Here is a 26,556-nt window from a genome sequence, read left to right on the forward strand (position 1 = left end):
AGAGACCTCTGATCTGCCGAGGGCCAGGGTTGGTGGGGGTGTGGGCCCAGCTACCCTGGTGCAGAGGGAGGAGTCCTGGGGGTCCCAGCAGTGGGCAGCTGAGAGAGGACATGCCTGCCTTGAGTGCTGGAGAATTGGAGCTGGGTGGTTATACGGAGGCTCCTGAGTGTGAGGTCACCACACTGTGCACACGGCAGCTATGCACTGGAGATGGCCCAGTGGGACCCGCCAGCAGGTTGTGGGGTGGCCATGGAGGGTAACTGCTGGGGGCCTCAGGGAGGAATCTGAGCTCCCCCAACCCCCAGCAGCAGAGTCCGGATCATTGAACCTGTGTGGGGCCCAGGGCCCTTGAGGCCATTAGTGGGGGCACCTCAGGAAAGAAAGCAGTTCCTCCTGGGAATGTGGCTGGGGCCTCAAAGACACCAAGATTTGGCCATTCATGTAAATGTGGACATTTAAATCCCAAATATTAGGATTTGGGATCACAACTAACATTTTCTGTTGAGGGCATGCCGGTACCAGGGGCTGTGCCCAGTTCCATGTATGATTGGTGCCTGGTATCATCATGCTAGGCCCTTCTCACAGGTGGCACACTGAGATGTGGAGACGCACCCTCCCCTGCTCACCAGGCTGGAGGGTGGGATACCTGAGACAGGACCCCTGTCCTTTGGGAAGCCCTTGATTCTCCCAGTGGAGTCCATCTCTGCTTTTCATCTTCGTGCTTGTTGGGTTACAGCAAGTCCTCCTCCAAGTAGGACCCTGCCTGCAGCCTCCCGCCCACCATCTTCTTGGCAGCCTGAATGACCTCAAAGGTCTCCTTGCTCACCTCCCTAAAGTCCTCCTCTGGGTCCCCATGGCCTCCAGATTAAACTGAAACACCGCGTTTTGTCCTTCAGCTCAATCTGGCCCACCCCTGCCCTGGCTTCAGCCCCCACTCCCACCTGCTCCCTGCATTCACCAGCTCAGGCACAGCCTACTCTGGGAAGGGGGCCCTGATCCCCCTGTATCCCTTCCCACCACATTTTTGCTGAGATTATGGCCACCCAAATTAGGCGCTGGAATCATCTGGGCTAATCGCCACAGGGCCTTCTCGCATTGCTCCTTCCGCCTTTCCTAGTCCCTGGCCAGGTCAGCCGTGTACACACCAGCCTCATGGGGATCTTTCTAGAATGTAAACGGTTATGCCACTGGCCTGCTGAGCCTCAGGGGCTCACAACTCCTCTTCCTGTCCTGAGGCCCTTTCTGACACCCCACCAGTCCCAGGCGCTGCCAGCCCTTGTGGTTCCCATTCCTTCCCACTTCAAAGGCCCTCTCCATATGGCCACCTTGGTGAATGAACTCTGTCACCTCCTTTGGGCTTGTGCTGACCCAAACCTGCTCCTGAGTTTGGGGACTGAGTTCTCACTTTGTCACATGAATGTCAACAGGATGGAAAACAAACTCTTTCCCAACCTATAGTCTTCTACTTTCTTCTTAATAGGGAAGATTAGTAGGAAGAATAGGAAGAAATGCCACTCCCTACTCGGCTGGAAACCCCGGAGTCTCTTGGACCCAGGCTAGTCATCAGGCCCCAGGCTCTGCCAGCTCCTGTAGCTCTCTCTGTCCAGCTCTCTCCTCCTCCCCTACATGCTGCAAGAGTGGGCCTGTATCATGTCTCTTACCACCTTTTGTCATTTTTCGTCTTGCAGAATTATGCTTCAAACACACATCTGAGAATTCACTCTCCTGCTTGAAAACGGCCCCCGTTCTCCATTGCTTGCAGAATAGAGTCCCACAAAATTCATGGAAAACTACATCTAAAAGAAATAATCTTTAGCATCTGACTGTTACTTCTGAAGTTTAAAAATAGTCTGCAAAGATACTGTCCAAAACCTAAAATATTTTTTAATACTAATAGGAGAAAATCGCTTCCACAGCAAGGAGAAAAAGCAAACAGCAAAAACACTTGATCCTCACAGCTCTGTCTCTAGGTCTGTTTAGTCCATTATATTCTCATGGGCTTTCTCAGGGAGGATTAATTCCTGGGTTCCATTTATCTTTTGACCTTACTAAAACCCCAAATAATTTTGACTGCTGAAAAGAAAGCTTACCCTGGAAATAAGTGTAACATACTTGCTTTCTTAAATTCCCAAGGCAAGCTGAAGAAAACTTTCCATGTCTGTATAGTTAAAACTATTGTGTTTGTCATTTGTACTCCAGGGGCTGATACTGTTGTAATTTTTACTTAATGGTTTTATGGCTTTTATGGTCTCATAAACACCTTTCCAACAAATAACTATGGTCAGCAATTCAAAATCAGATGGAGAATTAATTTGTGGCCCAAGAAACCATCCAGGAGTCACTAGGAAAGTGGGTTTCTAGAATGGCCTCCAGGGCTCTGGAGTACACCCCTCCTGCCCTCCAGGGATCTCTTTCTATAAAGGAGCCCCTTGTCTTTCTGCCATCTTTAATGCTATCTCCTCAGAGTTCCTCCTTGCAGTCTATAAATATCCCTGAGTTCCTCTCATTTTCAAACAAAACAAAATAAAAAATCCTCCCTTCAGCCCTGCATTCCTACCCGCTCAGCTTGTGTTGTTTTGCATGCTCTCTCTCTCTCTCCTCTGTCTGTCTCTCTCTGTGTCTCTCTGTCTCTGTCTGTCTCTGTCTCTCTGTCTCTGTGTCTCTCTGTCTCTGTCTCTCTGTGTCTCTGTCTCTGTGTCTCTCTGTCTCTGTCTGTGTCTCTCTGTCTCTGTCTCTCTGTGTCTCTGTCTCTGTGTCTCTCTGTCTCTGTCTCTGTGTCTCTCTGTCTCTGTCTCTCTCTATCTCTCTGTATCTCTCTCTGTCTCTCTGTATCTCTCTCTCTCTCTCTGTCACACTCCTCCCACCCAGTCTTTGCCTCATCAGCAACATTTCTGGAAGGCATTGCCTGCACAGCTCCCACTTCCTCCTGTCCAAACTGGCTCAACTCTGTCCCCTGATGCACACGTCCGACCTCCAACCCTGGGCTGCAAGGGTCCTCCCAGCAGGCCTCCCCGTTCCAGCATCCCTGGTTCCCTGCCTGCAGATTGGGCACCACTCTGTGAATTTTTTCCCATCATGTTTGTTTTTCAGATCATTTTAGGCCTTACTGACTTTTAAAAGAGGAGGAAAAAAAATGTAAAACAAGTGAAGAATGAATAGGAAATATCTTTGACTCGATCAGATTACAATATTTGCCTTAGAACATTCTTATTTCTCTCCTTAAAAATATTAAGAAAAACTATCCAAACGACTTCTACCTAGTCACCCAGGGCTAGAACATTGTCTAACAAGCCACCTTTAAGGTCATTCGACGCTGAAGGGAGGGAGTACTATTATATTTACCCATGACCAAAGCCCCTGCTAACCTGTGGAAGACTGAGGAGTGGCAAAGGATTTTTGTTTGGTAGAGATGCAAACGAATTCTGTCCAATAGAGAGGTCTGGTTTCACTGGGCTGTAGGGCATCAGCCAGATTCACATGAAATTTAGCAATCTCGTTTCAGTCATCTTTCACTGGCTGCCATCCTTTTTGGAAATAGTGTACCATCCTCCCTGAGTTAAATACATCGATGTATTTAACTCAGGCCACTCCGTTTATTTCTAACATTTTGAAAAGGGAATTGTGGAGGAAGTCAGCTTTTTTTTTTTCTTTTTTTTTGAGTCGGAGTCTTGCCCTGTCGCCCAGGCTAGAGTGCAGTGGCGTGATCTCGGCTCACTGCAACCTCCACCTCCTGGGTTCAAGCAATTCTCCTGCCTCAGCCTCCCGAGTAGCTGGGATTACAGGCGCCCACCACCGCGCCCGGCTAATTTTTGTATTTTTTAGTAGAGATGGGGTTTCACCATCTTGGCCAGGCTGGTCTTGAACTCCTGACTTCATGATCCACCCGCCTCGGCCTCCCAAAGTACTGGGATTCCAGGCATGAGCCACCGCGCCTGGCCGGAAGTCAGCTTTTACATAGTGGTCAGGTGAGGGATTGGAAATGAAGTGTTTTTGCAAAATAAAGTTCATTGTAAAAGATTCTAAGCGAACAACCCCTAAACCCTTAAAATCTACCAGGCACTGCTCGGGCTGCTGTGGATGTGGGAACTCGTCTCTCTCGGGGGCGAGCGCTATCACCGCCGGGCTCCAGCCTGTCTCCCAACCACCAACCTGTGCTGCTCTTTGTAGCCCTCAAAAGTGCCTTCAGAGGGTCTAGATTGAAGTACGGGGCAGGGCAGGCCTGAAGCACAACTGACGGCTCCGTTGAGAGCAGGCCCGCAGCTTCAGCTCCCCAGAGGGCGCCCCACCGCACCCCTCTGCACCCCATTTCTTGCCCAGTCCCCGCCCCCTGCCCAGTCCCCGCCCCTGTCCAGGCCCTGTCCCCGCCCTGCTCGGCCCAGACCCCGCCTCTCTCTGCCCTGCGCCCCGCCCAGGAGGCAGGATGCCCGCAGCGGCAGGGGGCGGAGCGCCGCCTGTTCAGCTCCACCCCATAGTCCAGCCTCGCCGACTCCGCCTCTTTTTACACTACGCCTGCGCAGTCATCCCCACGACCCCGCCGCCCCCTTGTGCGCGTGCGCGCGTCCAGGCGCTCCCGTCAGGCAGTGCGAGGCGCGCGGGGTACGGAGGGCGGTGGCGCCGGGCTCCTGTGAGAAGCGAGCGGAGCTTCCTGAGGTGACTGACGGGGGCCTCGGTTCTGGGCGCCGGGGTGTGGGGCTGGAGGAGTGGCCGCGATCCCCGTATGCACCCAGCTGCCTCTTTTTTTCCTGCGCTCCTGGGGGCTCCTTCCAGGTGCTCCAGCAGCTGCCCGGGGATCACGGCCCGGTCCGCTGGGCGAGGAGCTGGGGCAGGGGCTGCGCGGGGCCTGTCACCCCCGGCTTCTGCAGCTCGGTGTCGACGGCGATTCGGTGGGCTTGTGCGTTTGTTTTGTTACCGTGCTTAGGTGTCACAGCTGGGTGACCCTCGGAAGGAAAGTTTTGCCGCTGGTGCGTCAGGTGTATCGCGGCCTTGGGGTCGCGGATCCCTGGGGCCTGCCGCCGCCTCTGGGGTTCGCGCGGCCGCGGCGTCGGGGCTGCCTCAGCGCTGGCTGAAGGCCGGTCCGCAGCACCCTTAATTGTGGCCGCGCGCTTCCCTGCTGCTCCTGCTGTTCTCCGCGTCGCAGTGGTGGACTCTGGAGGTGGAGCCTTGCCCGACGAGTCGTTGAGGTAAATATTTAGTTGATTTTCAGAAGATGTGCCATACTTATTTGCGTTTTCTTACGTACGGAGGGCAGGGAAGAGAGGCTGCCTAGCCTCCTGGTGGCTTGGGTTTGTTTGGATCCATTTATTTTGAATTTCGAATTAAAAACAAATGTTGCTCTATAAAGTGTAATGCATTTTAAACCATTTTATCTTTGGAAAAAAAGATAAAATGGATCCAAATAGATCCACTTTCTTAATTAATTTTCGTTACTGTTGCGGTTTTCTGAGAACTAGCCTAATTGTTTCTGTTTCTCTTTATCATCATCAAACATTGCAGCCACGACTACCTGTCAGTTATCCCGCTCTCAGATATCATGTGATATTTGTCTGTGTCTTCTTTTTAAAAACACTGTCGTCATATTTGTGGTCTAATACTTGTTTTCTTCCCCCCTAGGAGGAATCATTATAGATTCTAAAAATATATTTTCCCTTCTATGTGGACTTGGTATAAAACGTAGCTTTTTTTCTATTTGGATTTATTTTCTAAAAATCAACACCGTAAACCCATATCAGATACAACAAAATTGGGGTAGTTAAACCATGAGTTGTGGAAATGAGTTTGTAGAAACGTTAAAAAAAATTGGTTATCCCAAAGCTGATAATCTTAATGGAGAAGACTTTGACTGGTTGTTTGACGGCGTTGAAGATGAATCGTTTCTGAAGTGGTTTTGTGGGAATGTGAATGAACAGAACGTGTTGTCTGAAAGAGAATTGGAAGCTTTTAGCATTCTTCAGAAATCAGGCAAGCCTATCCTAGAAGGGGCGGCATTGGATGAAGCTCTTAAAACGTGTAAAACTTCTGATTTGAAGACACCTAGACTGGATGGTAAAGAGCTGGAGAAATTAGAGGATGAGGTTCAAACTCTACTGAAATTAAAGAACCTAAAAATTCAGCGACGTAATAAATGTCAATTGATGGCTTCAGTAACTAGCCACAAATCTCTGAGGTTAAATGCTAAAGAAGAAGAAGCCACTAAGAAGCTGAAGCAGAGTCAAGGAATTCTAAATGCAGTGATCACTAAGATCAGTAATGAACTTCAGGCTCTTACTGATGAAGTTACACAATTGATGATGTTCTTCAGACATTCTAATTTAGGTCAAGGGACAAATCCACTGGTATTTTTATCACAATTTTCCTTGGAAAAATACTTAAGTCAGGAAGAGCAAAGCACAGCAGCATTAACTTTGTATACCAAAAAACAGTTCTTTCAGGGTATACATGAAGTAGTTGAAAGTTCAAATGAAGACAATTTTCAACTTTTAGATATACAGACACCATCTATTTGTGATAATCAAGAAATCCTTGAGGAGAGACGACTAGAGATGGCTAGACTGCAGCTTGCATACATTTGTGCTCAACATCAGTTAATTCACTTGAAAGCAAGTAATTCGAGCATGAAGTCAAGTATAAAATGGGCAGAGGAGAGTCTTCATAGCCTAACCAGCAAGGTAAGCATAAGAAATGAGATTGGATTCACGTTGTAATTATTGTTAGGAATAGAGGATATAATACTGCTGTTAAAGTACTTTAGAATGGTGCATCTAATAAGAGATTACATTTTATTTTCTCTTTGTTCAGTGCTTATTTGTGATCTGTGTCAATGTTTCATAGAAATAGATCCATACGTTAATGGAGGGCAGCAATAGTAATTATAATCTCAACCACATTATCTAGTTTATTTTAAACAAAAGTGCTTTAATTTGCATTCTGAATTTTAAGTTTGTGTAATGCAGATACAGACTAGACTGAGATTTTCTTTTTAAGATGTGGCTAGAAACTAATTGCTTTATTACGGGTATTCTGCCTCGTTTGCTCCAACCAGAGCATAGTGCTAATGAAGTCAGAGGTCCAGGTTCAGTAGACTGAAACTGATTTCTTTTTGAGAATATATGGATAGATGTATTGCAGATGTCTGTCTGCACTCTTGGAGAGCTTGTTTTCTTGGTAATATAACTGCTAGATACTTGAGTAAAAATGTAACTTTTCTGAATCTGAATATCAGCACCAAGTTAGTTTCTATTAGCTGACAAAAAATTTGAATGATATAGGAAATCCAATAATTATGTAGAAGTGCTGAAATCAACTGGCTGACTAGGACCTATTTAGGTAATTTTAACTTAAGAAAAACTAGTAACATATACTTGCATTCAGTGAATAGTGTGCTATTAATAATGATTCTGATTAAAACAAGTATAATAAGATCTCTATTTTGGTAGCCGTTACTATATATATGGTAGTAATAGCAGTAAAATTTAGTAGTTCATACCCTTGACTTAGTCCACATTTTTCCCTTTTAAACTGTAATTTTTGTTTATATGAATATTAAATTAGTTTTCATTCATTGAGCTTATTATCTGGTCACTTAAAATGGAAAGTGGAAATAATCTTAAGATGATTTCAAATTTAGGCATACAGTTTGACATGTAATTGCTTTCCTTTGAATAGGCTGTGGACAAAGAAAATTTGGATGCTAAAATTTCTAGCTTGACCAGTGAGATTATGAAACTTGAAAAACAGATCACTCAAATAAAGGACAGAAGTTTACCTACTGTGGTAAGAGAGAATGCCCAGTTATTGAATATGCCAGTGGTAAAGGGAGATTTTGATCTGCAGATTGCTAAACAAGATTATTATACAGCAAGACAAGAGTTAGTTTTAAATCAATTAATAAAACAAAAGGCATCATTTGAACTTCTACAGTTATCATATGAAATTGAATTAAGAAAGCATCGGGACATATATCGTCAACTTGAAAATTTGGTTCAAGAACTTAGTCAAAGTAACATGATGCTCTACAAGCAATTAGAAATGTTAACAGATCCGTCAGTTTCTCAGCAGATAAATCCAAGGAATACCATTGATACTAAGGATTACTCTACTCATAGGTACGTATGCTTCATTGTTTCTTTAGCAAATATTTCCTTTTGTTTTTGCAAAATACTGGAGAGAGTTTGAGCTAAAATTTCAGAAGTTTTTAATCTTTGCATTTCACTTTGGCCTTTTTTTTTCCATTTTCATATGCCTTTTTTTTTCATTTTTAGTTTTTTTGCTGCCTTTTCCATTTATGTTAGATCGGAAAATAGCTACTTTATAGCTTAAGTGGATGAGTTGGAGGAATGAATGGGTTTATTCCCCTTTAGGCATCATTATTTATATACCTTATTTTAGATTTGGGGCAGGAAGTTTGAATACAGCTCAGCATAGTAGGTATTGCTGGGCAGGGGATTGACTGCATTTGGAGAAGGTAGCAGTAGAGAGGTTAGACTTCATTTCTGTGTGTAGTCAGGAGAATCATTGAGAATGAATGCTAGCTGCCAAGCTTCATCTGGATGTCTGAGCAATTGATGGCAGAGGGATACTGAAAATTGGAGGGCTAAAGTAGTCTTAAGACCTCAAAAATGTGGCTCCTACTCCTCATTTTTCTCCAGGACTAGGGTAAAAGCATCTAATCTTTTTGTTTTCTTGTTAAAAAAATGAGGGGCCTGGATAGAGTTGCCTCATTGCACAATTTCAGGGGGTACCATTGACATCATGATCTATGTGAATGATACCCCTGGAATTGTGTAGTTGCATCTATAAGACTAATTGGCAGCTTTGGGATTGAACCAGTTTTAGGAAGTCTGTTACAACTTGATAAAATAACTATTTAAAAAATTCTGAGCAAAAGTTTACTATTATAGCTATTTATGTAACTATTTACATTTTACATTGTTTAAATTTTACATTTATTTTTATATTTTACATTGTTTAACAATTTTAGTTTTTCTCTTTTAACCCCACCACAATCCTGTAATATAGGTAGGTTAAGATGTGTAGTAGTTAAGATGTGGAAATAAGTCTCAGAGATTGATTTGCCCTAGGTTTCACGTAACAGAAAACTCAGACCTAGACCTAGGTCTTCCGTTTCAAATTCATTGCTTGTTTGCTTGCTTGCTTGCTTGTTTTTTCCTTCCTTCCCTTCTTCCTTTCCTTCCTTTCCCTTCCTTTCCCTTCCTCTCTCTCTCTTTCTCTCTTCTTTCCCTTCCTTTCCTTCCTTTTCTTTCCTTTTAAAACAAGGTCTCACTCTCTTGCCTAGGTGGGAGTACAGTGATGTGATGATAGCTCACTGCAGCCTCCGGCTCCTGGGCTCAAGTGATCCTCCTGCCTCAACTTCCGGAGTAGTTAGGACTACAGGCACGTGCCACCATGCCTGGCTAATTAAAAAAAAAAATTTTGTAGAGATAGGGCTTCAATATGTTGCCAAGTTTGGTCTTGAACTCTTGGGCTCAAGTAACCCTCCCACAATGCTGGGATTACAGGCATGAGCCATAGCCTGTTGTTGTTTCTACTACATCATAGTTATATTCTATGAGACAAGTGTTTTCTTCGGAGGTTGTCTCTGAAGTGCACTTTGAAGTACGTTAGTGGCAGTTAAAGTTAAGGAGAATTTTATATCTAAAACTTGGATGGTGGGGAAATTGGGAATTCAGTAATAGACTTTATCTAATGTAGTAGTTAGAATATATATTTCTGTACTGAAATAGTATTACAGTTAGAATGGTTTCAGTTGCTTGATTTTTGCAGGCACACAAATTATTATTATTATTATTATTATTATTATTATTATTATTTTTTGGAGACGGAGTCTCACTCTGTCACCCAGGCTGGAGTGCAGTGGCGTGATCTTGGTTCACTGCAACCTCTGCCTCCCGGGTTCAAGCAATCCTCCTGCCTCAGCCTCCCGAGTAGCTGGGACTATAGGTGCATGCTGCCATGCCCGGCTAACTTTTTTTTTTTTTGTATTTTAGTGGAGATGGGGTTTCACTGTGTTGCCCAGGCTAGTCTCGAACTCCTGAGCTCAGGCAATCCGCCTGCCTTGGCCTCCCAAAGTGCTAGGATTACAAGCGTGAGCTACCGTACCCAGCCAATATTTTTATAAGTTGTTACTTAGCTATCCCCACAAATGCTCCAATACAGTGGATTGTAATTTTGAAAATGATACTGACTTGATAATTTTTCCCTAAAATTTTAATTTTTACATTTTAGGCTTTACCAACTTTTAGAGGGAGAGAATAAGAAAAAAGACTTGTTTCTAACTCATGGAAACCTTGAGGAGGTGGCTGAGAAATTGAAACAGAATGTTTCTTTAGTACAAGATCAGTTGGCAGTATCTGCTCAAGAACACTCTTTCTTTCTGTCCAAACGGAATAAGGATGTGGACATGCTTTGTGATACTTTGTATCAAGGAGGAAATCAGCTTTTGCTTAGTGATCAGGTGGGTATTTGCCATAGTAGTTAAAAATGCTTTTTAAAAAAATGCTTGTTGTAGAAGATATTAAAGAAAATGTTAACATGAGGAAAATATTACCCCAATTTCATTGCCTTAATATAAAGTATATTTCTATATCTCCTAATTTTTGTTCACATATAAATGTTTTTCAGATAGTTTTGATGAGTGTGCACAGAAATTTAAAAATGTATATAATTTTTCAGACACAAAAGGATATGTAATGTTTATATTAGTGTTAAAAAATAAAATCGCCTCTGTATTTTTTTCACTCATCTTAGCAAACACAGGATTGCCTTTATTATCTTTAAAATCCTTTGTGTACACTTAATGGTACATGCTCCTCCTAATATAATTCCTCTCTCATCTTCAAAGAGTAACTACCATGCTTAATTTTGTTCATTATTTTCTTGCTTTTATGTATAGTTTTATTACACACACACACACATACACACATATATATATATTCCTAGACTGTGTATTTAGTTTTATATGTTGCTGAACTTTATATGCTGTTATTATACTAGTGGTGTTATACCAAAGGCATGTATATTGAAGGTATGTATCCTTCAATGACTTGCTTGCTTTTTCAATGGCTTAACATGTTTTTGAGACTCACTCATGTTGATACACGTAAAGCTGTATAGTTCATTCATAGTTTTCTCTTTTGTATAGTTAGTATTCCATTATATGATATTCCACAATGAAATTATCTGTTAGATTGACAGACATTTAGGTTATTTACAGTTTTTGTTACTATAGATCATTCTGCTATGATAGTCATGTCTCACAGCTGCACATTTCCAGTTTCTCCACATCTTTGCCAACACTTGTTATTTCCTGTGGTTTTTAAAATAGTAGCCATCCCAATGGGTGTGAAGTGGTATCTGTGATTTGTTTTTTGAAAGGTCTCCCATTACTGATTTTTGTCTTCTTGATCTATTGAGAATTGTGTAAAAATTTCCACTGTGATGGTGGATTTGAAAATTTCTCCACATAGGCCAGGCGCGGTGGCTCACGCCTATAATCCCAGCACTTCGGGAGGCCGAGGCGGGTGGATCACAAGGTCAGGAGTTCAAGACCAGCCTGGCCAAGATGGTGAAACCCCGTCTCTACTAAAAATACAAAAATTAGCTGAGCGTGGTGGCGGGTGACTGTAATCCCAGCTACTTGGGAGGCTGACGTAGGAGAATCCCTTGAACCCGGGAGGCAAAGGTTGCAGTGAGCCAAGATCATGCCACTGCACTCCAGCCTGACAGAGCAAGACTCGGTCTCAAAAAAGAAGAAAATTTCTCCATGTTGTTGTATATCATTTTTTTCTCTACGTATTTTGAGTCTATTTTATAAGTTATATCCAGGTTTAAAATTGCAGTGAATAATTATCCTGGTCATTTTAAATTGCAGTGAATCAAAGCATTTAGCATTACATAATGACTATTCCTGGTCATGCTTTTTATCTTGATATGTTTTGTCTAATATTAATATTCCTTTGCCATTTTTCTTTTGCTTAGTAATGTAAGGCATATAGTTTTCTTTACGCTTTTCCAGTAAGTTTTTATTATTAGTTAAGTCTTGATTCATGGACCCAGGGTAGGGATCATCATGTACCCAGGTCCCCCTTTACCACCCTGGGAGAAGGATGGAGAACAGAGGAAAGGTGGGGTGGAGCCAGTTCAGATTTTCCCAGGAAACGTGCCTTTGTCCCAGGTTAAGACCAGGGATATGGGCAGAGGGACTTGTACACATGCCAGTACCATTTGCACACAGAGACATCACCCCCTTTAGCAGTCATTGCCGTCTTGGAGTGGTAGAAGTCCAGGTAGTTCTGCCAGCAGTTCATGTTCTGGTTCTAGTTGACAAAGTGGCTGTCAAATGGGACAGTCCTGTAGTTCTTAATTTTGACCTTCATGTCTTCTGCCATGTTGCTAACTTCTAAAGACCCTCAGCAAAGACCATAGTTTTGTTTTTACTTAGCATGATGAAATAAACATTTTTACTCTCTAAATAGTTTTCTTAACTTTTAATGTTAACTATACTGTCTTGATTTAATTACTATGCCATCAATTTTGTAGCTGGTTATTGTTATTGGGCATTTTGATAGTCTTCATTTTTTTCTTTTGTTTGCTCTTGAACAATATCATGTGTATCTTTGTGTATATAGCTTTTTGTTGTTGGATACTTTTATCTGGATAAATTCTTGGAAATAGGATCATTGGGGTTTTTTGTGCCAGGGTAGTATATACACATTTTTTGCCTTTGATACGGTCAGATTGCTTTTTAAAGGAGTTTATAATGCTACCAGTACTATTTAAGTGTCTACTAGACACCATTGACCATATGGCACACCATCATTTTATGAATTGCCAAAAAAGAAAAACTCTTAGTTAAACCGACACAATGTTTTCTTATTAAGAATTTTTGTTTTTCATACTTACTAGAAAAGATCTTTTTAGATGTAGGTAGACATAGATTTTTATCATACCACTCTTGGACATATGTTAAAAGGAAAAAAATAAGTCAATTTAAATGGTTAGGGTAGTTCTAAAGCATCACATTTCAATGTTCAATTCTGCTCTTATTTTTTGACTCAGAGTTGTCTGTAATTTTCCACACTGTATATCAAGAATGTTGATGAGAAAGTATTTCTTAAGAGTACCTGGCCAGAAACAATCATATGATGTTCTTGATTAAGATGCATCTTCATTTCAGATATGTTAAAATGTGAAAAAAAAATGCATCCAAGAATCACTAAAATATGGTAATTTCACTCTAATCTTATCAGTGGGTATTATTAGTGTTTTTCCCTAGCTCAATGTGATATAAAATGCCATATCAATTTTAACTTGTGTTTCTATTATTAATGAAGCTGAACTTCAGTATCTGTAGCAATATTGTTTTAGCAACTGTATGATCTTTAGTATTTAATTGAAGGTAAAGGTGAGATTGTTGTTTCTCAGTATATTTAAGTTTACCAAGTTTGTCTTAGAGGAGATCACTAAATGTAGATATAATGTCGAAATTACTTGATTTTCAAAAGTATGTATTTTAAGAAGTACTGCTCTGTGAATTGGCATTTATGACAGGTCTTAAGTAGTCATTCTTGAACTTGTACATTAGAATCATCAGGGAGCATATCAAAATGCAGGTTCCTAGCCCTGTACAGAGATTAAGTAATTTAGTCTAGTGAGGGGGTACAGGAATCTGTCTTCATAACAAGTACCTCAGATAATTATGATATTTGTGGACCATGCCTAGAAGCTGTGGAATATTGAGGATAGTTACAGCAACAGATTTTTCAGAGAACCTCTTTGGTGATACTGGCTAAAATTTATAAGTAGAATGCTTGATTAGAAAGCTATGGAAACTTGTTAATAATCTGGTTTAAATGCTAGACACTGAGGAATTTGAATTTACTGTAATAAATATGAAGGGTCGGCATGGCTGGATTCTTGAGCAGGAAAATGATATGATGAGTCAGGATGGTTTTCGTGGAATGTCATGGGTAATTCTATTTGGTAAGACAATACGAAAAAATGAAAAATGGAGATTTGTGTTGAGATAATTCTCTTTTATTGGTCTTCATTTCAACTTTCTCTGTACTTTCTGTCTAGAATAAACAGAGAATAGGCTAAAACAAGGTTTGATTTATTAAGCAGAATATTAGCTCCATGAGGGAGATTTTGTTTATTCTTATATCAGTAATCTCTAAAACAGTACTTGGCACAATAGTATTTGTTGAATATATGAATGCGCAGAACAGCTTACATATCAAGTACACTTCAGGAAGAGTTTCCTTTGAATCACTTAAAATTACCTATCAGAAGTTGTTGCAATTAATCTTACTTAGAATTTATATTAAACCTGTTATGGATTTTAAATTTAGGTTTATTTATTGCTAAAATTGCGGGAAGTTATTAAGTCCTTTAAAGTCTTTCCATGTAAATTATATTTTAATTTTATAATTGGTGTTAGGAATGAAGTGTTTGAATTTTTATTTTTATTTTCCTTTTTTAGGAGTTAACAGAGCAGTTTCATCAAGTTGAATCTCAACTGAATAAGCTAAATCATCTCCTCACTGATATTCTTGCTGATGTGAAGACAAAAAGAAAAACTTTGGCAAATAATAAATTACATCAAATGGAAAGAGAATTCTATGTATATTTTTTAAAAGATGAAGATTATCTGAAAGATATTGTGGAGAATTTAGAAACTCAATCAAAGATTAAGGCTGTTAGTCTTGAAGATTGAAAATTACTGAAAACTGAATCTTTATTACATGTCCTCTTTTATTTATTAGAAGACTGTGTATAATAAACACTACTAAATTTTTAAAATTTGAGGTCAATGGAACAATTTCATTTGATGAATTCAAGTATTATATTAATTTGGCTTTTTTTCTCATGTAGTACATTCAGAATACCAGTGCTTTTTATGACTTGAGCATGTGTTTAGTGGTACTTAGTTCTGGTAATTTTTTACTTACAGGGAAAAAGCATTATTACATAATGCAAATATTTTTTAATATAGTTATTGCTCTCCTTTACTTTCTTTTTAGAAATAGAAATTTTCTGCTGTTAAATTTTTTTTTTTTTTTTTTTTTTTGAGACAGAGTCTCACTCTGTCTCCAGGCTGGAGTGCAGTGGCACGATCTTGGCTCACTGCAACCTCTGCCTGCCGGGTTCAAGCGATTCTCCTGCCTCAGCCTCCCGAGTAGCTGGGACTATAGGCGCGCACCGCCACGCCCTGCTAATTTTTTTGTATTTTTAGTAGAAAGGGGGTTTCACCATGTTGGCCAGGATGTCTCAATCTCTTGACCTCGATCCCCTCTCCTGGCCTCCCAAAGTGCTGGAATTACAGGCATGAGCCACCACGCTCAGCCGCTATTAAATATTTTAAAATGTGTAGAACTTCTAGTCAGCATTTTTAAATCTGTAGACCTTAATATGTGAAATAGCCAAGTCCCCTCATGTTTGACTGTCAAATGAAATTCTGCTGCTCAAATTGTATTCCTCCATAATTCCCTGCTATAGACCTTTAGGCTGTTTTAATGTCCCTACTTGTACCACAGAGTATTAGGACTTCCTTGGCCTTCTTTCATTCATTTTAGAGTCTGAATTCTGGGGACTCAAAAGTTTCTACAAGACTGCTCAGCAGTGCTTTGACTTTAATGTGACTTACACATCATAAATGACTTTCAAATGAAATTTGAATTTCAAAATTCTGTAAAAGTGGTTGCTCAAAAGATGTATGATACTATTTTAATCAGTTTAAGAGCAAAAATGTTTCATTGTATTTAACAGTGGTATTTGGGCAACCAGAAAATATTTTAAGCATTGCTCTAAAATAATTTGAAGTAGCTCATCTGTTACTACATCAGATGCTTCTTGAGTGCCCAATTTATACATGGCCTGTGATAAATACCATGTGAGCTTTGTAGGAATACCTTTAAGAATATTCCTCATCTGTTTGTAATATAGAATGCCAATCTAAAAACTACGTGTTTTGGGTGGTCTTTATGGAACTTTTTAGCTATAACCGTCAGAAAACAGGCATACCTAGATGACAGATGAACCTTCTTGATTTTTGAAACCCATTGAACAAAAATATTTTGCCAATTACTGTGTTTATGTTATTTAAAATTTTATGTAAACCTTAATTTTGTAGCAATAAATTTTGTTTAAGATTTTGCTGTCAGCTCCCTATCACCTGAGCAACTTTTTTTTCTATTCTATCTTGGGATAGAGAATTTACTTAAAATTTTTCTTTTCTTCAAAAATGTGGAAAATATGTCACCTGGTTCCTGGTTTATGGTAGCATATTCTGTTTAAATTAGTGTCACATATTTAGATGTGTGGCCAGATGCTTGATTTATTCAATTAGTTAATTTTTGAGACAGAGTCTAACTCTGTCACTCAGGCTGGAGTTCAGCGGAATGATCTCAGCTCACTGCAACCTCTGCCTCCCAGGTTCAGGTGATTCTCCTGCTTCAGCCTCCTGAGTAGATGGGATTGTAGGCGTGCACCACTGCACCTGGCTAATTTTTGTATTTTCAGTAGAGACGGGGTTTCACCATGTTGGTCAGGCTGGTCTCTACCTCCTGACCTCAAGTGATCTACCCACCTTGGCCTTCCAGAGTGCTGGCATTACAGGTGTAAGTCACCATGCCCCTGCCCAGATGCTTGATTTATACTGTCCCCACCCAAACCTTCACTTGCTCAGCCCAGGGGGCCAGCAGGGCGGATCAAGGCACGGATGGTAGTTGGGTGTCTACCATAATTACCCAAGTTAGTTATAATCGTGTTACCAGATATGTTTATTTGAAGATTTATTTATTTATTTATTTATTTATTTATTTTTGAGACGGAGTTTCATTCTTGTTGCCCAGGCTGGAGTGCAGCGGCATGATCTCAGCTCACTGCAACCTCCGCCTCCTGGGTTCAAGTGGTTCTCCTGCCTCAGGCCTCCCGAGTAGCTGGGATTACAGGCGCCACTATGCCCAGTTAATTTTTTGTATTTTTAGTAGAGACGGGGTTTCATCATGTTGGCCAGATTGGTCTCGAACTCCTGACCTCAGGTGATCCACCCGCCTCAGTCTACCAAAGTGCAGGGATTACAGGCATGAGCCGCCACGCTCAGCCTATTTGAAGATTTAATACCATTTTTCAAACCTCAGGAAGTATTTGAGTAGATTGCTTCTAAATTGATTACCTAGAAAATAAGTTCTTTATCTATTTAACTATGATACCTGGATTAAGCCTCTAGCTATTTTGCTTTTTTATTTCTATATTATTGGATGATTGATGCCTATTTTCTGTGGTTATGAATATAGACATTTTAAATGAAAGTTGGTATATAAATTTTTCAAAATAATTGTATTTCCTGTTTTATAGTCTTAGAATGAATATATGGGATTTATCTTATGTTAATCTTACATTTAGGATTTTGTGAAAATGGAAAATTATGAGGCATTGGTAGGCTTTGATCTCTGTAATACACCGCTCTCCAGTGTTGCTCAGAAGATTATGTCTGCTATGCATTCGGGTGATTTAGTGGATTCTAAGACTTGGGGAAAGAGGACAGAGAGTAAGTAATTTTTATGAACCTTTCTTTCTCTTGATACTTTGAATGTTAATTGTTCTAAAGACTAAGAATTGAAAATGGAATGCATGTAGACAGATGAAGCCCAGCTCCTGCCCCTTTTACACTCATTCAGTGCAGACTGAGCTTCTGCTTGCTAACTTTCATGTTCCCTTAACCTTCATTGCTTTAAAAATGTAACACTCTCTTCCTTATTCCAGGTATTTCTGTCAAACATTCCCTTATAATCTGGATCAGGCATTTTAGTATCTTCGAAAGAGATGCTTTAATCTTGGTTCTCAGGTCATCAAACCTGTACATAGCATTTGCTATTGTGTGTGGTGAACAAGAGATATGTTTTTGACAATATGTGTATTATACTGCTATAGAAATGTAAACTCTTAGGTGGCAAGGATTATTGGATCAGTGTATATGGGTTCATGATGTGGTATAATAGTAAAAGCAGTGGGGCCGGGCGTGGTGGCTCACGCCTGTAATCCCAGCACTTTGGGAGGCCGAGGCGGGCGATCATGAAGTCAGGAGATCGAGACCATCCTGGCTAACACGGTGAAACACTGTCTCTACTAAAAATACAAAAAATTAGCCAGGAGTGGTGGCAGGTGCCTGTAGTCCCAGCTACTCAGAAGGCTGAGGCAGGAGAATGGCATGAACCCAGGAGACAGAGCTTGCAGTGAGCTGAGATCTCCAGCCTGGGCAACAGAGCGAGACTATCTCAAAAAAAAAAAACAAAACAGTAAAAGCAGTGATATGCTCACAAATATCACTGAAATGTTTGTAACATCAGGGGTTTTGGTGTTTTGTTTTGTTTTTTTTGTTTTTTTTTTTTTGCTACTAGCAAGCAGTTTTTATTTTAAATTTGCAAGTCTGGGCCAATAATTTGTGGTTGGTTTCTCTTTCTACAAAATAAGGTATAAGTGAGTGAGATATAATTGAGTAATGAAATTGAATTGAAATAATTGAGAGTATTGCCAAATATTAGTACAAAAGCTCTTATAAACACATCTTCTTGATTAAGATACATTTGCAGTTAATGTTTTGATCCATTCATATTCAGGCATCTGTTGCTTATATACTTTATTATAGTAGAAGTCAGTAATAAACTGGTAAGAATTTTTGAGTGTGAATTACATGCCTAGCAATTGATAGTGTAAGACACTACCATAATCACATTATTCCATATTTTTTTGAATAATAGAGGGGTGCATACTTGATAGAGGTGGAAATATACTCCCCTTCAAAAACTGGTAAGAATAATGAAATGCCTCTGGCAGCTATAATATGAGGCTCTGATGAAAAATTTATGACAGTCAGTCCATCTCATATAAGCTCTTATTGTTGTCCTAAAATACGTTGTTAATGCCTGGGACGATCACTTCAGCCCAGGAGTTCGAGTCCAGCCTAGGCAACATAGCAAGAGCTCGTCTCTGAAAATAAAATACCCCGTTAAAATTCTGGCTTTTGTTTGTTAAGGTTATTGAGAAGATAATAGAAAATGAGATGATACTACTTTTCTCTCTTGGATTTGGAAAAATAGTGGAATTTTCATAAGGATTTTGTATTTTCTATTGCTGTATAACATTATTACTACAAACTTACTGGCTTAAAAAACACAATTATTGTTATACAGTTTCTGTGTGTCAGGAGCCTGGACCTGACTCTGCTAGGTCCTCTGCAAGGGTGGACTCCAGGTGTCAGCCAGGTCTGGTGTCTCTCCTGAGGCTGCAGTGGGGAAGCATTCTCTTCTAAGCTCACATGGTTGTTGACAGAATTCAGTTTCTTATAGACTTTCAGACCAAGGGTCTCAGTTTCTCACCGGCTGGTGTCTGGAAGGCATCCCCAGTTCCTGTCATGTGATCCTCTATGTGGGCAACCTACAGTATGGCAGCTCACTTTCCCTAGCAAGACTGACATCACAGTTTTATATAATGTGATCACATACATGCTGCTGCCTTTGGTGGGTTCTATTGGTTAGAAGCTAATCAATAGTCCCATTCACACACAAAGCGGTTTGGGGTTATGTGAGGACATGATACCAAGAGGCAGGGATCATAGGGCCACTTTGGAGTCTTTCCACCACAGATTCTCACCAGTTTTATTCCTTCATCACATGAATCCAAATTAAAGTTGGATTGCTGGTGGATTATTGATGAGTGATGCTGGACCTAAAGTTTTTTTTTTTTTTTTTTTTGAGACAGAGTCTCGCCATCACCCAGGCTGGAGTGCAGTGGCACGATCTTGGCTCACTGCAGGCTCCGCCCCTTGGGGTTCACGCCATTCTCCTGCCTCAGCCTCCCGCGTAGCTGGGACTACAGGCGCCCGCCACCTCGCCCAGCTAATTTTTTGTATTTTTAGCAGAGACGGGGTTTCACCGTGCTAGCCAGGATGATCTCGATCTCCTGACCTCGCGATCCGCCCGCCTTGGCCTCTCAAAGTGCTGGGATTACAGGCGTGAGCCACCGCACCTGGCCAGACCTAAAGTTTTAATTGACTCTGGATTCTTGTCAAATACTGAGCTGTCATTATGTCAAATTCTTCTAAGAAAAATATTGTAAATTAGCGTTTCATTTCCATGAGCCTATTTCATACCAAATAAGTATCGAAATTAAACTCAGAAATTAATGGAAGTAAACTACAAATATTTACTTTTACAAACACTGAGTCACACCAAACTGTATTAAACCTGTGATACTTGTCATTTTGGGGTCTAATTTTCTTATCTGCTAGACTGACTGAGGTGACTCAAGATACACATTCAGTAAAGATTGGACTGTTACATCTTTTTGAAACAAGTATAGATCTTTATGTAAAAACACTTTGTCATGAAAAACACTAAAAATGCAAAACTTAAATTAATGTAAGAGAACATCCGTGTAACTACCACTTACATTGCCAACACCTCAAAATTTACTTCTCAATTAAAATCTCTCCCTGCTCAAATGTAACCATTAATTATCCTGCCTTTTATGGCAACCACTTCATAATCATGGGCGTTTTAAATTATTCCAGATAACTTTTTGTCAGCGATTACTGATTTCTTACCACGTTGAATCCATCCTTGTTTTCTGAGGCACACAATTATACTACATGGCTCAGTCTTGTTGCAGTCAGGTTTGACCAAGTGGCCAGGTGCCTGTCAGTGAGTTGTGAGCTCAAGCGGGTGCCATTTCCAAGGGAGGCTCCAAGACAGCCTGCCTGCTTCTGTGGCCTCTTTGCTTCCCATCAGTTGGAGCTGAAATGATTCTTCTCCAACCCTGCAAATTGTAACAGTGTCCTAGAGGATTGTGGAACAACATGCTAGAAGGATCCTGGGCCCCTGAGTGACTTTAAAAAACAGCTATACCACCTACTGAGACCATTCACCTCAGAACATGAGAAAGAGATAAACTTCCTTTTTTTTTTTTTTTGAAACAGGGTCTTGCTCTGTCGCCCAGGTTGGAGTTCACAGCTCATTGCAGCCTAAACCTCCCAGGTTCAAGCAATCTTCCCACCTCAGCCTGCTGAGTAGCTGGGACTACAGGCACTTACCACTGTGTCTGGCTAATTTTTTGTTTTTTTATGGAGACAAGGTCTTGCTATGTTGCCCAGGCTGGTTTCAAACTCCTGGGCTCACACGATTCTCCTGCCTTAGCCTCTCAAAGTGCTGGGATTACAGACATGAGCCACTGTGCCTGGCCTACTATTTTTTTAGTATTATAAATTTTTTCCACAACATTTTTGGGGAGTGTCTTTGTAATACATTAGGAAAAGTGTTTTTTTTTTTTTTTTTTTTTTTAAAAAAAAACAAAAAAACCTAAAATCTGTAATTCCACACAATTTTCTTTTCTTTCTTTTTTTTGAGACGGAGTCTCACCCTGTCACCCAAGCTGGAGTGCAGTGGTGCGATCTCGGCTCACTGCAACCTCCCCCTCCTGGGTTCAAGGGATTCTCCTGCCACAGACTCCTGAGTAGCCGGTATTACAGGCGCCTACCACCATGCCTGGCTAATTTTTGCATTTTTAGTAGAAATGGGGTTTCACCATATTGGTTAGGTTGGTCTTAAACTCCTGACCTCAAGTGATCCACCCATCTCGGCCTCCCAAAGACATTTTTCTTAAAATTTTTTTTACATATTTATATACATGCATACATACATCGTTTTAATATAAAATTGTGAGAAGGTTCAAGTTCTTTTTTGCTTGTTGAACCCTCTCCCTTATTGTTAACCTGTGTTAACAACTTAGTATGTGCCTTTTATATTTTTGTTAAATTTTTTCTATGATTATAATTTATATGGCTGGACAGTCATGCACTGCATAATGAATGATGTTTTGGTCAACGACAGACCGCATATATGTTGGTGGTCCCATAAGATTATAATGGATCTGAAAAATTCCTGTCTCCTAGTGACATCGTAGCTGTCCTGTTATCATAGCACAATGCATTACATTTTTTTTTTTTCCCGAGACAGAGTTTCACTCTTGTCACCCAGGCTGGAGTGCAGTGGTGCAATCTCGGCTCACTGCAACCTCCACCTCCCAGTTCAAGTGATTCTCCTGTCTCAGCCTCCTGAGTAGCTGGCATTACAGGTGCCTGCCACCACACCCGGCTAATTTTTGTATTTTTAGTAGAGGCAGGGTTTCACCATGTTGGCCAGGCTGATCTTGAACTCCTGACCTCAGGTGATCCGCCCGCCTCGGCCTCCCAAAGTGCTGAGATTACAGGCATGAGCCACCGCACCCGGCCGCGTTATGTTTTTGTTGTGATGCTGGCGTAAACAAACCTACTGCACTACCAGATGTAGAAAAGTATAGCACTCTGTATATAGTATATAGCTATGTCATACAGTCAACTTACACAAACCTAGATGGCACAGCCTACTACACTGTACTGTACTATGTATAATTGTATATACAATTATATGTAGTACAGAGTACTTGAAAAAAATGACTGTGTTACTGGTTTATATGTTTACAATACTGTATATACTTTTATCATTATTTTAGGATGTACTCCTACTTATGGAAAAAAAGCTAATTGTAAAACAGCTCCAGGCAGGTCCTTCAGGAGGTATCCAGAAGAAGGTACTCTTATCATAGGAAGTGACAGCTCTATATGTATTAGTGCCTCTGAAGACCTTCCAGGGGGACAAGATACAGAAGTAGAAGACAGTGATACTGATGCTTTTTACCCTGTGTAGGCCTAGGCTAATGTGTGTGTGTGTCTTAGTTTTAAGCGAGAAAGTTAAGAACATTTTTTAAATAGTTAAATATCTTAATAGAGAAAAGGTTATGGAATCAAGATATGAAGAAAAAATATTTTTGTTCAGCCGTACAATGTGTTTTTGTCTTAAGGTAAATGTTATAAAGGAGTTCAAAAGTTTAAAAAGTTTAAAAGTGTATAAAGTAAAAAATGTTAAAGTACACTGAGGTTAATTTATTATTGAAGAAAGAAAATTTTTAAAAATTAGTGTGTCCTAAGTGTATAGTGTTTGTGAAGTCTACATTAGTGTACAGTAATGCACTAAGGTTTCACACTTACTCCCCACTCACTGATTCACCCAGAGCAACTGCCAGTCCTGCAAACTCCATTTATGGTAAGTGCCCTATGTAAGTACCATTTTTTAATCTTTTATACTGTATTTTTACCTATGTTTAGATACACAAATACTTACTGTTGTGTTACAGTTGCCTACAGTATTCAGTACAGTAACATGCTGTACAGGTTTGTAGCCTAGGAGCTACAGGCTAGACCATACAGCCTAGGAGTGTAGTAAGCTATGCCATCTAGGTTTGTGTAAGTTCACTGTATGACAGCAGTCCCCAACCTTTTGGCACCAGGGACTGGTTTCATGGAAGACCATTTTTCCACAGGATGGGGGTCGGATAGGTGCTTTCGGGATGAAACTGTTCTGCCTAAGATCATCAGGCGTTAGATTCTCAAAAGGAGCTCGCAACCTATTCCTCGCATGTGCAGTTCACAGTACAGTTCTTGCTCCTATGAGAATCTAATGCTGCTGCTGATCTGATAGGAGGCGGAGCTCAGGTGGGAATGCTCACTCACCTGCTGCTCATCTCCTGCTGTGTGGCCTGGTTCCTAACAGACTACAGACAGGTACTGGTCCTCAACTCAGGAGCTGGGGACCCTTGATCTATGATGTTTTCATAACAATGAAATCGCCTAATGATGCATTTCTCAGAACATATCCCTGCATGACTGTAATTATAGCTTGTATATATCTGTGCCAACCCAACCCCCCTCATCAGGTGGTATTGATTGAGGCATTTGTTGCAATGTATCACATTTCAGCTTCCCCAGGCTCAATTCTTCTGATCTCCAAGGCCCCTCCCCAGTAAACTTTCTGCTGACAAATCTCAGTCTGAGGGAACCTTATCTGCTACAGTTGGTGGCAGGAGTGGTCTGAGAAAGTAGGCATGTGATTTTGGAGTTTGGTCTCCCGCAGGTAAGCTGGCACTGATGACCTCATCACAAGTTGTGGGTGGAATACAAATGGTAGCAGTGGAGTTAAAACTTTGGCTCGAGGTGGGTTTGTCTGGCTTACCGGTGGGAGCAGCTGCACCAGCTGGGACAACACTGCACATCTGAGAAGTACAAGACAGTTGAAGACAAAGGAATTAGATGGCTGTGGCTGGGAATAGTAGATCCTTTGGAAAAATACAAAAAAAAAAAAAAAAAAAAGGCTGTGGGTTATAAGCAATTAAAGGCTAAATGTGAAAGCCAGAGGGCTTCCTGGGCAGCCTATAAAGTGACAGCCTGTAGCGATAGACCCAAGACTTAGTCCTGATTGCTCCAGAGAAACTTGAATTTTCAGCCCTGGTGGTGGGCTAGGGGTTTTTGTTTTGTTGTGTTTTTTTGTTTTTTGGTGATACCTAGGCTGGAGGTCCAGTCCCAGCTCACTTTAACCTCTACCTCTGGGGCTCAGGTGATTCTCCCAAGTAGCTGGGAATACAGGCGTGCACGCTCGGCTAGTTTGTTTGTTTGTTTTTTAAGTACACATGGGGTTTCCCCATGTTGCCCAGACTGGTCTCGATTTCCTGGGCGTCTTGAGCGTACCAAAGTGCTGGGATTACAGGCATGAGCCACCTCCACCGGGCCAAGATTAAGGTCTTGATCTGAAGAAAGAGGGACCAGACCCTGAGATACAGGATGGGAACGTTTGGATTGGTATATTTTAATCTTGATTGAAATACCACAGGGAGCCAAGAAAAAAAAATCTTGAGTATCAGACCAGCTTGGGCAACACGGCAAAACCCGTGTGAATGCAAAATATCAGGCAGGTCTCAATTTAGGAAGTTTATTTTGCCTAAGTTAAGGACATGCCTATGACACAGCCTTAGGAAGTCCTGAGACATGCCCAAGGTGGTTGGGGGTAGTTTGCTTTTAAACATTTTAGGAAGACATGAAACATCAATATGTGTAAGATGTAATTGGTTCGGTCTGGTAAGGCGGGACAACTCGAAGAGGGGGCTTCCAGGTTAGAATTAGATAAGAGAGGCCAGGTGCGATAGCTCACCCCTGTAATCCCAGTATTTTGGGAGGCCGAGGCGGGTGGATCCCTTGAGGTCAGGAGTTCAAGACCAGACTGGCCAACGTGGTGGAACCCTGTCTCTACTAAAAATCGAAAATTAGCCGAGCATGGTGGCAGGTGCCTGTAATCCCAGCTACTCGGGAAGATGAGGCGGGAGAATCGCTTGAATCAGGAAGCAGAAGTTGCAGTGAGCCAAGATCGCACCACTGCACTCCAGCCTGAAGGATAGAATGCGACTCTGTTTCAAATGAGACTCTGTTTCAAAAACAAACAAAAAGTAGGTAAGAGACAAAAGGTTGCATTCTTTTGAGTCCTTGATCAGCCTTCCACTGAATACACAATTTAGTGAATCTGTATTTTTACATAAACAGTATGGGAGAGGAAGCAATCAGATCCCCATTTGTCTCAGGTGAACCTCAGAGGCATAGAATTTCACTTTGAATAGAATGGGAGGCAGGTTTGCCCTAAGCAGTTCCCACCTTGACTTTTCCCTTTAGCTTAGTGACTTGGGATTCCCAAGATTTATTTTCGTTTCACACTCATCTCTGCAAAAAATTAGTGGGGCATGGTGGCACGTAATCCCAGCTATTTGGATGGCTGAGGAAGGGGGATTGTCGCTTGAGCTTGGGAGGTGGAGGTTGCAGGGAGCTGAGATTGTGCCACTGCACTCCAGCCTGGGTAACAGAGTGAGAGCCTGTTTCAAAAAAATAAATAATAATAAATTTTATTTAAAAAATAAATCTTGAGTATCAGATACCTCTGAGACCTACAGAAATGGCCCCACCCTGATCGCTTCCCCCAGCTTTGCTGGAAAACAATGGAGAGCTTCTGTCTTGAAAAATAAGACATGCTCCCTCATTATTTAATAATACTTTAGGAAAAGTTTTTGGGGTGGGGAGGGAGAAACAGAAAAACCAAACAAAGTTCATAATTCCCCAGATCTTTTTGTATAGTTATACACACGCATACATATGTCATTTCATAAGAAATTGTGAAAAGATTCATAAATGTATTGTTTAGGCTTTTTCTTTTTTGCTGCCCCCTCCTCCTCCTCTCCTGGTCATTAAGTCACAAAATAACCCTGCCGAAAAGTACTGGGCCTGTTACAGTCCAGTCAGGGGACAGAAACCGTAGAGTAATTTGAACAGGGAATGTTTAAGGCATTACTAACTAGCAGGATTAGCTTTAGAGAAAACTCTAAAGAATCCAGCAATAGCAGACACAGGGAGCAGCTTCCCCCGCTAGGGCTGAAGTGGGGTGCTGAAGGAAGGGACAAATTTAGTAGAATCTCTCCCCTCAAGGCTGAGATTCAGATTGTCAGAGGTTGTGGATGTAGCCCACTGGGTGGCCAAGAAGTTGGCTGAAGTGCCAGCGTCAGTCTGGCAAGTGGGAACCCACCTATGGGGTATCACTGAACTCACCGAGAAGTTGGTAGGGGTGCCTGTGAAAC

The 26,556-nt window shown here is 41.1% G+C and overlaps 2 protein-coding genes and 1 pseudogene across 2 annotated transcripts in view; 2 read left to right on the plus strand and 1 right to left on the minus strand.

The window, feature by feature from the left end:
• Positions 1-4,579: 4,579 nt before the first annotated feature.
• Positions 4,580-18,295, plus strand: HAUS3 (HAUS augmin like complex subunit 3). Its single transcript, XM_030801239.1, has 6 exons — positions 4,580-4,650; positions 4,919-5,180; positions 5,611-6,665; positions 7,663-8,102; positions 10,243-10,471; positions 14,498-18,295. Exons 3-6 carry the CDS (start codon positions 5,757-5,759, stop codon positions 14,729-14,731), a joined length of 1,812 nt encoding a protein of 603 aa, XP_030657099.1. The 5' UTR covers positions 4,580-4,650; positions 4,919-5,180; positions 5,611-5,756; the 3' UTR covers positions 14,732-18,295.
• Positions 12,157-12,404, minus strand: LOC115831852 (annotated as a pseudogene).
• Positions 17,417-26,556, plus strand: part of POLN (DNA polymerase nu) — a 164,344-nt gene continuing 155,204 nt past the window's right edge. Inside the window, exon 1 of the mRNA XM_030801238.1 lies at positions 17,417-17,566. Coding sequence (XP_030657098.1) covers positions 17,434-17,566 — 133 coding nt within the window. The 5' untranslated portion in view covers positions 17,417-17,433. The remainder of the gene's footprint in view (positions 17,567-26,556) is intronic.

This window comes from Nomascus leucogenys, chromosome 20 (assembly GCF_006542625.1).
Source record: "Nomascus leucogenys isolate Asia chromosome 20, Asia_NLE_v1, whole genome shotgun sequence".
Lineage (NCBI taxonomy): Eukaryota > Metazoa > Chordata > Mammalia > Primates > Hylobatidae > Nomascus > Nomascus leucogenys.

Excerpts from the sequence above, each read along its gene's own strand:
- HAUS3 (XM_030801239.1), top strand. The coding sequence starts at position 5,757 with ATGAGTTGTGGAAATGAGTTTGTAGAAACGTTAAAAAAAATTGGTTAT. Across the intron at positions 8,103-10,242 it reads AAGGATTACTCTACTCATAG|GCTTTACCAACTTTTAGAGG; the intron begins GTACGTATGCTT and ends TTTACATTTTAG. Across the intron at positions 10,472-14,497 it reads AGCTTTTGCTTAGTGATCAG|GAGTTAACAGAGCAGTTTCA; the intron begins GTGGGTATTTGC and ends TTCCTTTTTTAG.